The 15,827-nt window shown below is 49.8% G+C and overlaps 1 protein-coding gene across 4 annotated transcripts in view; it reads left to right on the forward strand.

Annotated features, from left to right (window-relative positions):
• The window catches only part of LOC134910095 (ATPase family AAA domain-containing protein 2-like), a 611,116-nt gene that overhangs the window by 284,828 nt on the left and 310,461 nt on the right, over positions 1-15,827 (forward strand). For all 4 annotated transcript variants that reach the window (XR_010176115.1, XM_063917736.1, XM_063917735.1 and 1 more), the window contains exon 11: positions 10,125-10,311. Coding sequence is in view for 3 of the 4 variants with exons in the window: in XM_063917736.1 (XP_063773806.1) it covers positions 10,125-10,311 (187 nt within the window). In the remaining variant the exon portion in view is untranslated. The remainder of the gene's footprint in view (positions 1-10,124; positions 10,312-15,827) is intronic.

The following is a 15,827-nucleotide window of genomic DNA, read 5'->3' on the forward strand; positions in this document are numbered from 1 at the left end:
CCCGAAAACGGTCAGTTGACGCCCAGATCCGCCTTCTGCCTGTCAATCTTCTTGCGGTCGCCGCTGCAAAGTCTTTCTTCGTAGTAATTGTCGTTTGCCCAGCGACGGTCGACGCGCCTGCGCATTACGGCCGCAGCGCAGGCGCAGTTCCGACCCGATCACACGGTTGCGAAAAAGAATGACCCCTTAGTCAAAATAACTACCCCACGCTTTTTAGAATTAAAGGCGGCAGAGGTAAATACAGAATAACCCATAGCTTTACATTTTCGGGGGGGGGGGGGGGGGGGGGGGGGAAGGTGGGTTTCCTGATGCAGCACCCAGTTTTCTCACACACCCACGTCCACACCCAGTTTTCTCACAGAGGAAAGTATTCTTGTGCGTTTAATATGGGAGTTTATCCCTCCCACATTCCATGAACAGATCTTTAGTGGGGCCATAACAAAGCTTCAAGAAAAATAGAGATCGGACCATTATAGTACAGCTGTAACAGAATGAAAAAGGCAGCAGAATGTACCCATAATAAGCATAAAAATACTGGCAAGTCGACACCATACTTAGAAAAGCAATGAGAAAATGAACCAGCGCAATAGGCCATACCAACATTTTTACTTCATAAGAGGGGAAGATAGAATAAAGACAAAGGTGGAGCAAAACACAGAAAAATATAAAAAATAAAAATACACATTGCAGAGAAATAAATTCCCTGCAGCCAACAGGCGTATATTAGACTTCAGGGGAGATACACTCAACAGTCCCTATGTTGTGTACAGAGACACCACGCAAGGAATCCGAGCGAACAGAGATCGGACAGGAGGAAGGGAAAAGGGGAGGAAGGGCTCCAAGGAGCCGCAGCTGGAAAAAAAAAGATATAAGTCCCACCCATCAAATCACAGTAAAGCATAAAATACATTAGGATAAGTTGCAAGGTGGCGATATATACTACCTATAGACAGACCAGCACCAAGACAACTTGAAAGGGAAAAATAATATAAAGATAAAGAATTTCCATAATTGCAATAACAGGAAACAGTAAGTTATAACCAAGGGTACCCTTGCAACAATAGAGTACAAAAAGCACACAAAAATGCCACACAAGTATTATAAGAAGTATATACGATACTAATACTTTCCAAATCAAAGAGGCATGAGATAAACAATATGTATAGAGAGTAAAGAATCTAAGGAAGAAACAGGTCATATAATATAACATTATTCAAGTATCCAAGGGATTCATATGATACCAAAAACTCTACATTCGGAAAGACTAGCAAAGAAAGATAAAGTAAAAACGTCCAAGAGAGCAATGAACTCGAAAAATAGTCCCAACACAAAATGCATGAAGTTGTCAGTCCTGAGTGCTCATGCTGATAGGGGAGCCCGCAGCAGACCACGTTTGGGCTTCATCACATAGATAATAAAACGCCTCATCAGGGGTAGAAAAATCCACAAAGGAGTCAGCCGTGAAAAGACGAAGCCGAGCCGGGTACAAGAAGGTAAAACACCTGTTATTTTTAAAAACTTCTGAGCAGAGACCAGAAAAAGCTTTTCGGGCACGAGTGATTCAGACGAATAATCCTGAAACTGGAACAGTTTGCGGCCTTCCCAGGTAATGAACCGATTGCGTCTGGATGCCAGAGTGCTTCGCGGTGAAGGAAATTTAAACACCTGAAAATGGTCACTCTGGGTCTAGAATCTTTACCGCTCCTAGGAGGTCCAATACGGTGTGCCCTTTCAACAACCATATCCGCACAGGAATCACTCACATCCAATAAATCAGGTAGAGATGAGGTAATAAAGTCAATCAGAGAGTCACCTTCAAGGGACGCAGGAAGACTCACTATCCTCAGGTTCTTGCGACTTGAGCAATTCTCCAGATCATCCACTTTACTGAGCACTTGCACATGCTGTTTGTATAAAAATCATATTGCTGCTTGAGCACGGTTACGTCGTGGAAGGTATCACCAAGCCGATTTTCTGTGACCCTCTTAGTGAGCTGCACAATAATATGGTTAGCTTCCAGAAGCGCTTGCTTAAAAGAGTTTACTTGTTCCTTCATCAGCGGAGACATAGGGGGTCATTCCGAGATGATCGTAGTAATGCTAAATTTAGCGCACAGCTACGATCATTCACACTGACATGTGGGGGGACGCCCAGCACAGGGCTATCCCGCCCCGCATGTGTCAGTGCCGCCCCCCCCCCCCCTGCAGAAGTGCAAGAGTAGCTCCCGACCAGCACTTCAAGAGTAGCACTTCAAGAGTAGCTCCCGACCAGCGCAGCTTAAGCGGCTGGCCCGGAGCTACTCATCGCTCCCCGGCCCGCAACGGCTGCATGTGACATCACGCAGCTGCTGCAGCCCGCCCCCTGTTCGGTCCGGCCACACCTGCGTTGGCCGGGCCGCGCCTACGAAACGGCAGCCAAACGCCGTCATTCCGCGCCCCTTCCCCCCCACCCAGCGACTGCCTCTGCCTGTCAATCAGGCAGAGGCGATCGTAGCGGCCCGACAGCCTTCGGCCGTCAGGCATGCGCAGTTCTGACCCTATCGCACCGCCGCGATCGGGTCAGAATGACCCCCATAGTCTCTCTTATAGCCTTCACAGTGTCTCCATATGCAGCTAGGGCTATAGGCACTCCGTCCACAGGCTGTGGGCCAGGAGAGGCAGGGAGCATTGTTAGAAGGGTCACAGGGGATCCAGGTTGTGAAGAGGCAGCAGCAGGATTAGCAGACACAGAAGCTGCAGGAGCCGCAATCACGGGAGCCATGGTCGCCATTTTGGATAGTCGTTTTTGTTCCTGGTGCTGGCGCTGCTGTCTGGTGGCATGAGAGTGGGGAAATGCCTCTCCATGTACCGGGTGTCACGTCTGAGGATTCTTGTGGATCCGGATTTGGGGAAGATGATTCTGGTGCACTTGGATCTCTGAATGACAAATGAGCGGGACGGATGAAGGTCTTGTGCATTTATTACTTGGAGTAGTTTAACAGGGTTCGCCAAAGACAGTTGAATGGAGATATGACTGCAGGTTAGCGGGTGGCTGAGGATACCGGAACCGTGACCCAGTACTTTAAAGGAGGAATTCCAAAGGCTGGTTACTGCGGTGTCCGGAACAGGTAGCTAGGTAGGACACGGGAATAGAGTCGGTAGTCTGCGAAAGGCTATATCAGGAGGCTTGGGTACTTTGCGGTAACAAAAACCTGACACTGGAGGCGCTGCGGGAGCACAAAGAACTAGCTTCACAGATACTGTTTAAGACGTTGCACTGGCAAGTTACCTCCTCCAGGCTTTCCTGTCTTATAGCAGCTGCTCGGAGCTAATTGGCCACAGGAAAGTGATAAATTGATGAAGTGTGGGCAAGACAGGCTTTTTGCCCACATCCAAGATGTCCGCCAGGAACACAGCCCAGCCTGTACACAGAAGTCTGACTCCACAGCAGCACCACTAACCCCTGCCGGAGGGACATGCTGCCAGTCTGCAGACCTGCCAACCAATGCCCCTGCCTGTCCTCCCAGCGCACCCTTCCCAGCGCCAGCAGCCCGCACCTCCGCCAGCTGGACCTCTCCAAAGGGTCCGGCTGGCGGACCCTGCACAGGTAAGAGGCGGCTCCCCTGCACAGTCTCCCGCCGGACCGTGACACCGGGGAGGTGTTCCCCTAAATGGTAGAGTGGCTGGTCCAGCCAAAAACGCACTCAGAGGGGGTGAAAATGGAGTTCCCGCTGCGGCTTGTGAGGAGCTGGGCTAGGCAGCTTCCATCTCCGTTGGGGGCGTGGCCGGAAGTCTACTCCTTTTAACTGTTTCAGTAAAATCTTTTGCCATCGTCACATTGTCAACAATTACAGATGTGTCCACTTACATCTAGCCTCACTGCATGTTTAACAGTCCTTCTAGTCACGCCATGCTGTGGCGTGACTCTGTAGCGCTGAATGTCTTTATGTACGACTTTTTCCATTAAAATGCGTCTTAGTCACATCTCTATGCAAATAGAAGGCACAAGCAGTTTATGCTAATTAAAATGATGTGCAGCATGCCTATATTCTGTGTGCGACCGTGGCTGTATCTGCATATGACATAGGAGGTCATTCCGAGTTGTTCGCTCGTTGCCGATTTTCGCTATGCTGCAATTTGTTGGTAAATGCGCATGCGCAAGGCACGCAGGGTGCATGCGCGTAGTTATTTAACTAAAAACTTAGTAGATTTGCTGTGGATTCTGCGGCGCTTTTCAGTCGCACTGCTGATCGGTGAATGATTGACAGGAAAGGAGCATTTCTGGGTGGTAACTGAGCATTTTCTGGGAGTGTGCTAAAAAACGCAGGCGTGTCAGGGAAAAACGCGGGAGTGTCTGGAGAAACGGGGGAGTGGCATGCCAAACGCAGGGCGTGTTTGTGACGTCAAACCAGGAACTAAACAGACTGAGGTGATCGCAATCTGTGAGTAGGTCTGGAGCTACTCAGAAACTGCAAAGAATTATTTATTAGCAGTTCTGCTAATCTTTCGTTCGCAATTCTGCTAAGCTAAGATACACTCCCAGAGGGCGGCGGCCTAGCGTGTGGAATGCTGCTAAAAGCAGCTAGCGAGCGAACAACTCGGAATGAGGGGCATGGTACATTACAGTGTTTTCTAGGAAAACTTACTATTTCGTATGCAGATACAGTCACAGACATACAGAGAATATAGGTCCTATTCACCTAGCGATGCAAATAAGACATATTTTCAGCAAAAGAGATGCCCAGCTAACAGAGTTGCATGGAACCTGTCTGCTGACTGATGCCAGGTGCCTCCCGCTGCCTGGCGTATTGAGGCAAGATGTATGAGGACACATCTGTAGGTCACTTTTGATTATATGTATTAAATATTGAGTGGAACATACTGTACATTTACTAAAGCTTCTAAAACAGACAAGTGGTGGTGTTGCCCATAGATATTTCTGCTGCGGGGTACACTGGGATCCACAATGAATAACAACGGGGTGTAGAGTAGAAACTTGATCCAAGGCTTTGACTGTTCCCAAGATGCATAGCGCCGCCTCCTCTATAGCCCCGCCTCCGTGCACAGGAGTTCAGTTTTGTAGTTGTTGCCTTGCAGTAAGCAGGCAGTCAACAGGGGGCTCCTCCTGCAGCTCAAAAGAAAAAGCTATTTCAGAAGGAAAGAAAATCCTAAGACTTCAAGTGCTGCAGCGGTGTCTTGATGTCAGTCAGACATCCACTGCTGCAGCTCCATCACTCCCCCAGCAGCTCTGTATACTCCCGCTCCCTGGTTGCTGGGTAATTACAACGGAGGCTCTGGTGTTCTTCTGGTCAGTCACACACTCGCTGCTGTCCTCCCAGATCGCGTGGCCACATACAGGGGGAGGTAAGGGTGTCTCTTTGGCCTGCTGTAAACGTGATCTGGCACGGCCGGTGGGAGGCGAGCCACGCGCGCTAGCATGAACACTGTAATGGGCAAGGGCTCCACTAGCCACCAGGGCACTGGGCACAGGTCGGTTTTCTTCATAAAACCGTTTGTTTGACAGCCCGCAGACGTCTTCTAAACGGGCCGCTACTTCCTCACAATCCACCACTGTTCCAGACACTTCCTCTGAGGAGGATGGCACATACACTGACCCCACAGACACTGACTCTGATGCTTCAGATGGGGAGGGACGGTCACAGGTGGATGTCCCTGATTTGATTTAGGCTATCAGGTTGATTCTTCAAATTTCTGATAAACCGGAGCCTGAGCCTGTATCTAAAAATCCGGACAGATTTAAACGTAAGAAAGTGGTTAAACAAGTTTTGCCTCATTATCAACACCTGGCTGACATACGTCAGGAATCCTGGGAAAATCCAGGAACGAAGTTCACACCGCATAAGAAGATGTTGGCTCGCTATCCTCTCTCTGCGGAGCTAAGTAAAAATTGGGAAACTCCTCCTCCTGTAGATTCCCAGGTTGCAAGACTGGTAGTTTCCTCAGCTCTGCCAGTAACTACCGTCACCTCTCTGAAGGAACCGACGGATAGACGTGTGGAGGGTTGTTTAAAGGCGATTTACACCCTAACGGGCTGTGAATAGGCCAACCATTGCAGCGATATGGGCTGCTGAAGCTGTTGAAGCATGGGCTCAGTAGCTGGAGGTGGAGCTACCTTTCGAAGCTTCTGATCATGCTAGACAATGTCTCTCATATATTACCACGGATTCTCACTATCTTAAAGAGGCGGCTTCTGATGCCGGGGTGCTGGCGGCCAAGGCTGCGACTACGTCCATCTCAGCTCGAAGTTTCCTTTGGTTGAGATCCTGGTCTGTGGATCTGGATTCTAAGAAAGCCCTGGAGGTACTTACTTTCAAGTGAAACATTCTTTTTGTAGAAGACCTCAATAAGATCGTGGCTGACATAGCTTCTGCTAAAACAGCTTGCCTACCGAGTATGACACCTTCGGCGCTGAAGGCTAAAAGTTTCTTCTCTCGCTCCTTTTGTCCTCCAGGAAAGGCAATAGGTCAGGCGTGCCCGAAACAAGCTTGTACTTCCAAACCTGCTAAGCCCAGACCCAAGCCTGGGCTGCCCGTCATCCTGCTTCCAAAACAGACAAGCCTGCCACATGACGGGGCGGGCCTTCCTCTGGGGGATCCCTGGGTGGGGGGCCGACAACTAGAGTTTACCCATGAATGGTTGAAGCCCACTACCGATGCCTGGGTACCGGAAGTCGTCACTCGAGGTTACGCCGTATCCTTCAATAATCGTCCCCCTCATCGATTTTGCCTGACAGACGTCCCTTAGGATCCCGTGAAGGCGAAAACTCTTCATTCAGTGGTACAGTCACTCCTGGACACAGGAGTGGTAGTACAGGTGCCTCTGGCTCAGAGATGCAAGGGGTACTATTCACCTCTGTTCCTATTCCCGAAACCGAACGGGTCCTCGTGGCCCATTCTCAATCTCAAGTCTTTGAACAAGTATGTGAGGGTCTCCAAGTTTCGTATGGAAACTCTACGCTCTATTGTTCTGGCCTTGGAGCCTGGGGACTATATGGTCTCCCTGGACATACAGGATGCCTACCTGCATACTCCTATTGCAATGTCACATCAGCAGTACCTGAGGTTTGCGGTGGGCAACCTTCATTACCAGTTTCGGGCGTTACCCTTTGGTTTGGCCACGGCTCCTCGGGTATTCACCAAAGTCAGGGCGGTAATGACGGCTGTGCTACGCCGTCAGGGGCTCAGGATTCTCCCGTATCTAGACGACTTACTGATCCTGGCAAACTCCCTAGAAATTCTCCTACGTCATTTGGATGTGACAATCCAGTTTATGCAAACTCACGGGTGGCTCATCAACTGGAAGAAATCTTCCCTGGTCCCAGCTCAGAGCCTGGTACGCCTGGGGGTATTGTTGGACACTCACAACCAGCTGTTGTTCTTGTCTCAGGAGAAGATACTGAAACTTCAGGACAAGATTTGATGCTTCCTATTTCGTCCACAATTGTCGATATATTCGGCAATGCAAGTACTAGGTCTCATGGTGTCGGCCTTCGACATGGTGGAGTACGCTCAATTCCCTTCCCGCCCTCTACAGAAGCCGATTCTGGCCAAGTGGGACGGCCTGCCTCACCGGATCAGGTCTCAAATGATCTCCTTGTCTTCGGAGGTCCATCTGTCACTGAGCTGGTCGCTTCAGGACCACCGATTGAGCGGGAGTCGTCCCTTCTGGATCTCCAACTAGGTCCTTCTGACGACGGATGCTAGTCTGAGAGGTTGGGACACGGTGTTGGAGCAACACTCCCTTCAGGGCCGGTGGACCAAGGAGAAGTCTCTCCTCCCGATAAAAATTCTGTAACTGCGGGCAGTGTTCAATGCATTGAACCTGGCCCAGCATTTTATACAGAACAGACCTGTTCAAGTACAATCCACCACGGTGGCGTACATAAATGATCAGGGCGGCACTCGAAGCCGCATGGCGATGAGGGAAGTATCAAGGATTCTTCAATGGGCGGAACGCCTTCTGCCAGCCATATCGTTAGTGTTCATTCCGCGGGTCCTCAACTGGAAATCTGACTTGCTCAGTCGTCAGGATGTACACGCCGGAGAGTGGAGCCTCCATCCAAATGTATTTCAACTCCTCGTGGATAAGTGGGGCCTTCCAGATGTAGACTTGATGGCGTCTCGACACAATCACAAGGTTTAGGTCTTCGGAGCAAGGACAAGGGATCCTCAAGCGGCATTCGTAGACGCACTAGCAATCCCATGGAGCTTTCAGCTGCCATATGTGTTCCCTCCGGTGTCACTCCTGCCCAGAGTAATAAGGAAGTTCAAACAAGAAGGAGGAATCCTGCTTCTGATCGTTCCGGCGTGGCCCAGACGGCACTTGTTCTCAGATCTACAGGGCCTCTCGTTAGATCGCCCCCTTCTACTTCCACAACGTCCAGACCTCCTCATTCAGGGCCCTTGTGTTTACCAGGATTTGGCCCGTCTGGCTTTGACGGCGTTGCTCTTGAAGCTTCCGTCCTGAGGGCCAAGGGTTTCAAACTATGTTGAAAGCCCGTAAGCCAGCTTCTGCTCAGATTTACCATAGGGTCATTAATTCTTACTTTACTTGGTGCGCGTCTAATAACCATGACGTTTACAAGTTTAGTACGGCCAAACTTTTGGCCTTCCTACAACAGGGCCTGAACTTAGGCCTTCGTCTGGCATCCCTCAAGATTCACATTTCTTCCTTGTCGGTATGGTTTCAGAGAAAGATTGCTACCCTGCCTGATGTTCATACTTTTACTCAGGGGGTGTTACGGATTCAACCTCCTTATGTACCACCTGTGGCTTCTTGGGATTTGTCAGTGGTTCTGGAGGCCTTGCAAGAGTATCCGTTTGAACCTCTTGCGTTTGCAAACCTTAAGTGGCTTTCCCTTAAGGTCTTGTTTTTGCTGGCTATTGCCTCTGCTAGAAGGGTCTCGGACTTAGGTGCCTTATCCTGTAAGTCCCCCTATCTTATTTTTCACTGGGACCGGGCAGTTCTTAGAACTCGCCCTGGTTATTTGCCTAAGGTGGTGTCTTCCTTCCACCTTAACCAGGAGATTGTAGTTCCGGCCTTTAGTTCTCCTGAGTTGTCCTCCAAAGAGCGGTCTTTGGATGTGGTACGGGCTCTTCGTATCTATGTGAAGAGAACTGCCTCCATTAGGAAGTCTGATTCTCTCTTTGTACTGTTTGGATTTTACAAGCGTGGCTGGTCTGCTAACAAGCAGACCTTGGCCATATAGATTAGAATGGTGATTGCACATGCTTATATACAGGCTGGTCTTCCAGCTCCTGCTACCATCAAAGCCCATTCTACTCGGTCTGTTGGACCTTCTTGTGCGGCTCGCCGTGGTGCGACTCTTGAGCAATTGTGCAAGGTGGCTACCTGGTCCTCAGTGAACACATTTATAAGGTTCTATGCCTTCGATACGTCCGCCTCCCAGAATGCTTCCTTTGGACGCCGGGTCCTTGTGCCCGCTACAGTGCGTCCCTTCCCATAAGGAACTGCTTTAGGACATCCCCAATGTTATTCCTTGTGGTACCCAGTGTACCCCGCATCAGAAAACGAGATTAGGGTAAGAACTTACCGTTGTTAACTCTTTTTCTGCGAGGTACACTGGGCTCCACAAGGCGCCCACCCTGAAGCTCTTGGCTTCTTTGGGTTGGTTTGGCATTAGCCGCTGACACCCTCTCCTGTCGTGAGTGTGTGGTGTGTGTGGCTTCTAACGATTGTCGTCTCTGTTACCTGCTACTGCATTGGACTGGTTAACGAAAACTGAGCTCCTGTGCACAGAGGCGGGGTTATAGAGGAGGCGGCGCTATGCATCTTGGGAACAGTCAAAGCTTTGAGCCTGTTGGTGCCTTGGATCAAGATCCTACTCTACACCCCGATGTTATTCCTTGTATAGCCCAGTGTACCTCGCAGAAAGAGATTTAACAACGGTAAGTTCTTACCATAGATCTCGTTATTCTGTCTATTTTTTGCTATAATGCAATTGAGAAATAATAGCTAAAATCTATATGGTTGATATCTGCAATGCCTCCACTGGCCACTTCACAAGATACTAACTTGAAATATGCTAGTGAAATATGATATCGCTGCCTATATATTATGACATTGTATAAAATATCTTGGACATCCTTTCTGTTCTTTCTCCAGGAATGCAACTCATCAGCCGCCATCCTACAGACCTAGACTGTTACTGTCTGGGAGACCCGGTCTATGTCAAGGAACATACTTGGCACCCGCAGTCATACATGCGTTGGAAAAGTTTGCAGTGCACACACTAGATTTTCCTGTTCTATTTGGTACTCATTCGACTACTCCAGAAGAGATCTGTGCACAGGTAGTATTAGCTGCATACTTTACAGATGTGTTCCGCTACAACTATGCTGCGGATAGCAGCATTCTATAACAGGACCGCGATGTGTACCGGTCGTGGCATGGCACTGCGTACGCATCTCTAGCCGGATCCCATTAGAATGAATGGGCGGCGGGAGCATGCATACGCACGTGACCGCCTACTCCCATTCAAAAGCCGGCATAGCGTAGCAAACACACCACTCTGCTGGGAATTGTTAGCTGCGACAACATAGGTGGACACATCTGTATTAGTGATTATTGCAAGTTGTGTCTTATATAAACTTTACACAGCTGTAGAAAGAATATATTTCTCTTACGTCCTAGAGGATGCTGGGGACTCTGTAAGGACCATGGGGTATAGACGGGCCCCGCAGGAGACATGGGCACTATAAAGAACTTTAGAATGGGTGTGCACTGGCTCCTCCCTCTGTGCCCCTCCTCCAGACCTCAGTTAATTCCTGTGCCCAGAGGAGACTGGGTGCATTACAGGGAGCTCTCCTGAGTTTCTCTGAAAAAATAATTTTGTTAGGTTTTTTATTTTCAGGGAACACTGCTGGCAACAGGCTCCCTGCATCGTGGGACTGAGGAGAGAGAAGCAGATCTACTTTAGTGATAGGCTCTGCTTCTTAGGCTACTGGACACCATTAGCTCCAGAGGGAGTCGGAACGCAGGTCTCTCCTCGCTGTTCGTCCCAGAGCCGCGCCGCCGTCCTCCTCACAGAGCCGGAAGATAGAAGCCGGGTGAGTATAAGAAGAAAGAAGACTTCAAAGGCGGCAGAAGACTTCAGATCTTCCCTGAGGTAAGCACGCAGCGGTAACGCTGCGCGCCATTGCTCCTACACACAACACACATGAGCAGGCACTGATGGGTGCAGGGCACAGGGGGGGCGCCCTGGGCAGCAATATAAACCTTTAGGACTGGCATATAAGTATATATAGGCTGCGGAGGCAGTAGTTATTAAAATCCCCCGCCAGTTATACAAAATTGAGCGGGACCGAAGCCCACCGCTGGAGGGGGCGGAGCTTGGTCCCACAACACTAACCAGCGCCATTTTCTCCACAGTGTACTGCAGAGAAGCTGGCTCCCCAGACTCTCCCCTGCTGAACACGGTGACACAGGGCTGAAAAGAGGGGGGGGGGGCACTTGAAAGGCACAGTGAGTGTAATACACAGATAATTATATATACAAGCGCTATATTATCTGGGAATTTGTTTCCAGTGTCAGTTGGCGCTGGATGTGTGCTGGCATACTCTCTCTCTCTGTCTCTCCAAAGGGCCTTATTGGGGAACTGTCTCCATATAAATATATCCCTGTGTGTGTAGAGGTGTCGATACGAGTGTGTCGACATGCCTGAAGCGGAAGGCTCATCTAAGGAGGAGGTGGAGCAGATGATTGTGGTCCTCCGTCGGCAGCGCCGACACCTGATTGGTTGGACATGTGGAATGTTTTAAACAGAGTCCAGAGAAAAACAGGGAGTCAATCCATGGCTTTGACTGTGTCACAGGGCCCTTTAGGGTCTCAAAAACGTTCTCTATCTCAAATAACAGACACTGATACCGACACGGATTCTGACTCCAGTGTCGACTACGATGATGCAAGGTTACACCCAAGGGTGGCCAAAAGTATTCATTATATGATTATTGCAATAAAAGGTGTTTTGCAAATCACAGATGACCCCTCTGTCCCTGACACGAGGGTGCGCATGTATAAGGAAAAGAAACCTGAGGTAACCTTTCCCCCATCTCATGAGCTGAACGAGTTATTTGAAAAAGCTTGGGAAACTCCAGACAAAAAACTGCAGATTCCCAAGAGGATTCTTATGGCGTATCCTTTCCCTGCACAGGACAGGGTACGGTGGGAATCCTCGCCCAGGGTAGACAAGGCTTTAACGCGCTGACACGGCAGCCCTCAAGGATCCTGCTGATCGCAGACAGGAAACTACCTTAAAATCTATTTCTACGCATACGGGTGCTTTACTCAGACCGGCAATAGCATCGGCATGGGTATGTAGCGCAGTTGCAGCATGGACAGATACCTTGTCAGCTGACATTGATACCCTAGATAGGGATGCCATTTTATTGACTTTAGGTCATATTAAAGACGCAGTCTGATATATGAGATACGCTCAAAGAGACATTGGGCTGCTAGGTTCGAGAGCCAACGCCATGGCGATTTCTGCTAGGCGAGCCCTGTGGACCCGCCAATGGACGGGTGATGCCGACTCAAAGAAGCATATGGAGGTTTTACCTTACAAAGGTGAAGTTTTATTCGGGGACGGTCTTGCGGTCCTGGTTTCAACAGCTACCGCGGGTAAATCTACCTTTTTGCCTTTTGTTCCCCCGCAGCAAAAGAAAACTCTGCAATATCAGATGCAGTCCTTTCGGTCGCACAAGTCCAGAAGAGGTCGGAGAAAAGAACGCCTGCTTCGGCTAGTTCCCAGGAACAGAAGTCCTCCCCGGCTTCTACTAAATCCACCGCATGATGCTGGGGCTCCACTGAGGGAGTCCGCACCGGTGGGGGCACGTCTTCGACTCTTCAGCCAAGTCTGGATTCTGTCAGACGTGGATCCTTGGGCGATGGAAATTGTATCCCAAGGCTACAAACTGGAATTCGAAGAGGTGCCCCCTCGCCGATTTTTCAAGTCGGTCTTGCCAGCTTCTCCCCCAGAGAGGGCAGTAGTGTTAGCTGCAATTCAAAAGCTGTGTCAACAGCAGGTGATTATCAAGGTGCCCCTAGTCCAACAGGGGAAAGGGTACTATTCGACCCTGTTCGTGGTCCCGAAGCCGGATGGCTCGGTCAGACCCATTTTAAATCTAAAATCCCTCGACCTGTACTTGAAAAAGTTCAAATTCAAGATGGAATCGCTCCGGGCAGTGATCTCCAGTCTGGAAGGGGGGGATTTTATGGTGTCACTAGACATAAAGGATGCATACCTACATGTCCCCATATATCCTCCTCATCAGGAGTACCTGAGATTCGCTGTACAGGACTGTCATTACCAGTTTCAGACGTTGCCATTTGGGCTTTCCACGGCCCCGAGAATTTTCACCAAGGTGATGGCGGAGATGATGGTGCTCCTGCGCAGGCAGGGAGTCACAATTATCCCGTACTTGGATGATCTCCTGATAAAAGCGAGATCAAGAGAACAATTGCTGAAAAGCGTATCGCTCTCACTGAGAGTGCTACAACAGCACGGTTGGATTCTAAATCTGCCAAAGTCACAGTTGATTCCAACGACTCGACTATCATTCCTAGGCATGATTCTGGACACGGAACAGAAGAGGGTTTTTCTCCCAATGAAAAAAGCCCAGGACCTCCAGAACATGATCAGAGACCTGCTAAGACCAACATCTATGCACTCGAGTTCTGGGGAAAATGGTGGTAGCCTACGAGGCCATCCCTTTCGGCAGGTTTCATGCGAGGACATTTCAGTGGGACCTTCTGGACAAGTGGTCGGGGTCCCATCTACAAATACATCAGAAGATAAGCCTGTCCCCCAGGGCCAGGGTGTCTCTCCTGTGGTGGCTGCAGAGTGCTCACCTTCTAGAGGGTCGCAGGTTCGGCATTCAAGACTGGGTTCTGATAACCACGGACGCGAGCCTCCGAGGATGGGGAGCAGCCACACAAGGAAGAAATTTTCAGGGACTATGGTCAAGCCAGGAGGCTTGTCTGCACATCAACGTACTGGAATTGAGGGCCATATACAACGGCCTACGACAAGCGGAGAATCTTCTTCGCGACCTACCGGTTCTGGTTCAATCAGACAACGTCACAGCCGTGGCTCATGTAAACCGCCAAGGCGGGACAAGGAGCAGAGTGGTAATGGCGGAAGCCACCAGGATTCTTCCCTGGGCAGAAAATCACGTAAGCGCTCTGTCAGCAGTCTTCATTCCGGGAGTGGACAACTGGGAAGCAGACTTCCTCAGCAGGCACGATCTCCATCCAGGAGAGTGGGGACTTCATGAAGAAGTTTTTGCAGAGATAACAAGTCTTTGGGGAATTCCTTAAAATAGACATGATGGCGTCACGCCTTAACAAGAAGCTTCGGAGGTATTGTGCCAGGTCAAGGGACCCTCAGGCAGTAGCGGTGGACGCCCTGGTGACACCATGGGTGTTTCAGTCGGTCTATGTGTTCCCTCCTCTTCCTCTCATCTCAAAAATATTGAGAATCATAAGACGAAAAAGAGTGCAGACAGTACTCATTGTTCCAGATTGGCCTCGAAGGGCCTTGTACTCAGATCTTAAGGAAATGCTTACAGAAGATCTGTGGCCTCTTCCTCTCAGGGAAGACCTGTTACAGCAGGGGCCCTGCGTGTTCTAAGACTTACCGCGGTTGCGTTTGACGGCATGGCGGTTGAACACCGAATCCTAGCTGGGAAAGGTATTCCGGAAGAAATCATCCCTACGCTGATAAAGGCTAGGAAGGAGGCGACGGCGAAACATTATCACCGTATCTGGAGGAAATATGTTTCTTGGTGTGAAGCCAAACATGCTGCTACGGAGGATTTCCATCTGGGACGTTTTCTCCACTTTCTACAGACAGGAGTGGATATGGGCCTGAAGTTAGGCTCCATTAAGGTACAGATTTCGGCCTTATCTATATTCTTTCAGAAGGAATTGGCTTCTCTCCCAGAAGTCCAGACTTTTGTAAAGGGAGTGCTACACATCCAGCCTCCTTTTGTGCCCCCAGTGGCACCATGGGACCTTAACGTGGTATTACGGTTCCTAAACTCTCACTGGTTTGAACCGCTTCAGACGGTTGAATTGAAGTTTCTCACTTGGAAGGTGGTCATGTTGTTGGCCTTGGCATCTGCGAGGCGGGTGTCCGAATTGGTGGCCTTGTCTCACAAGAGCCCCTATCTGATTTTCCATATGGATAGAGCGGAGTTGAGGACTCGTCCTCATTTTTTGCCCAAGGTGGTTTCATCGTTTCATATGAACCAACCTATGGTGGTGCCTGTGGCTACAGGTGACTTGGAGGACTCCAAGTCCCTGGATGTAGTCAGGGCCTTAAAAATCTATGTAGCCAGGACGGCTCGGGTTAGGAAAATGGAAGCACTGTTTGTCCTGTATGCGGCCAACAAAGTTGGCGCTCCTGCTTCGAAGCAGACTATTGCTCGCTGGATCTGTAACACGATTCAGCAGGCTCATTCTACGGCAGGATTGCCGTTACCAAATTCGGTAAAGGCCCATTCCACTAGGAAGGTGGGTTCTTCTTGTGCGGCTGCCCGAGGCGTCTCAGCTTTACAGCTTTGCCGAGCAGCTACCTGGTCGGGTTCAAACACTTTTGCAAAGTTCTATAAGTTTGATACCCTGGTTGATGAGGACCTTGCGTTTGCTCAGTCGGTACTGCAGAGTTGTCCGCACTCTCCCGCCCGGTCTGGAGCTTTGGTATAAACCCCATGGTCCTTACGGAGTCCCCAGCATCCTCTAGGACGTAAGAGAAAATAAGATTTTAAACCTACTGGTAAATCTTTTTCTCCTAGTCCGTAGAGGATG

This window comes from Pseudophryne corroboree, chromosome 4 (assembly GCF_028390025.1).
Source record: "Pseudophryne corroboree isolate aPseCor3 chromosome 4, aPseCor3.hap2, whole genome shotgun sequence".
NCBI classification, from domain to species: Eukaryota; Metazoa; Chordata; class Amphibia; order Anura; family Myobatrachidae; genus Pseudophryne; species Pseudophryne corroboree.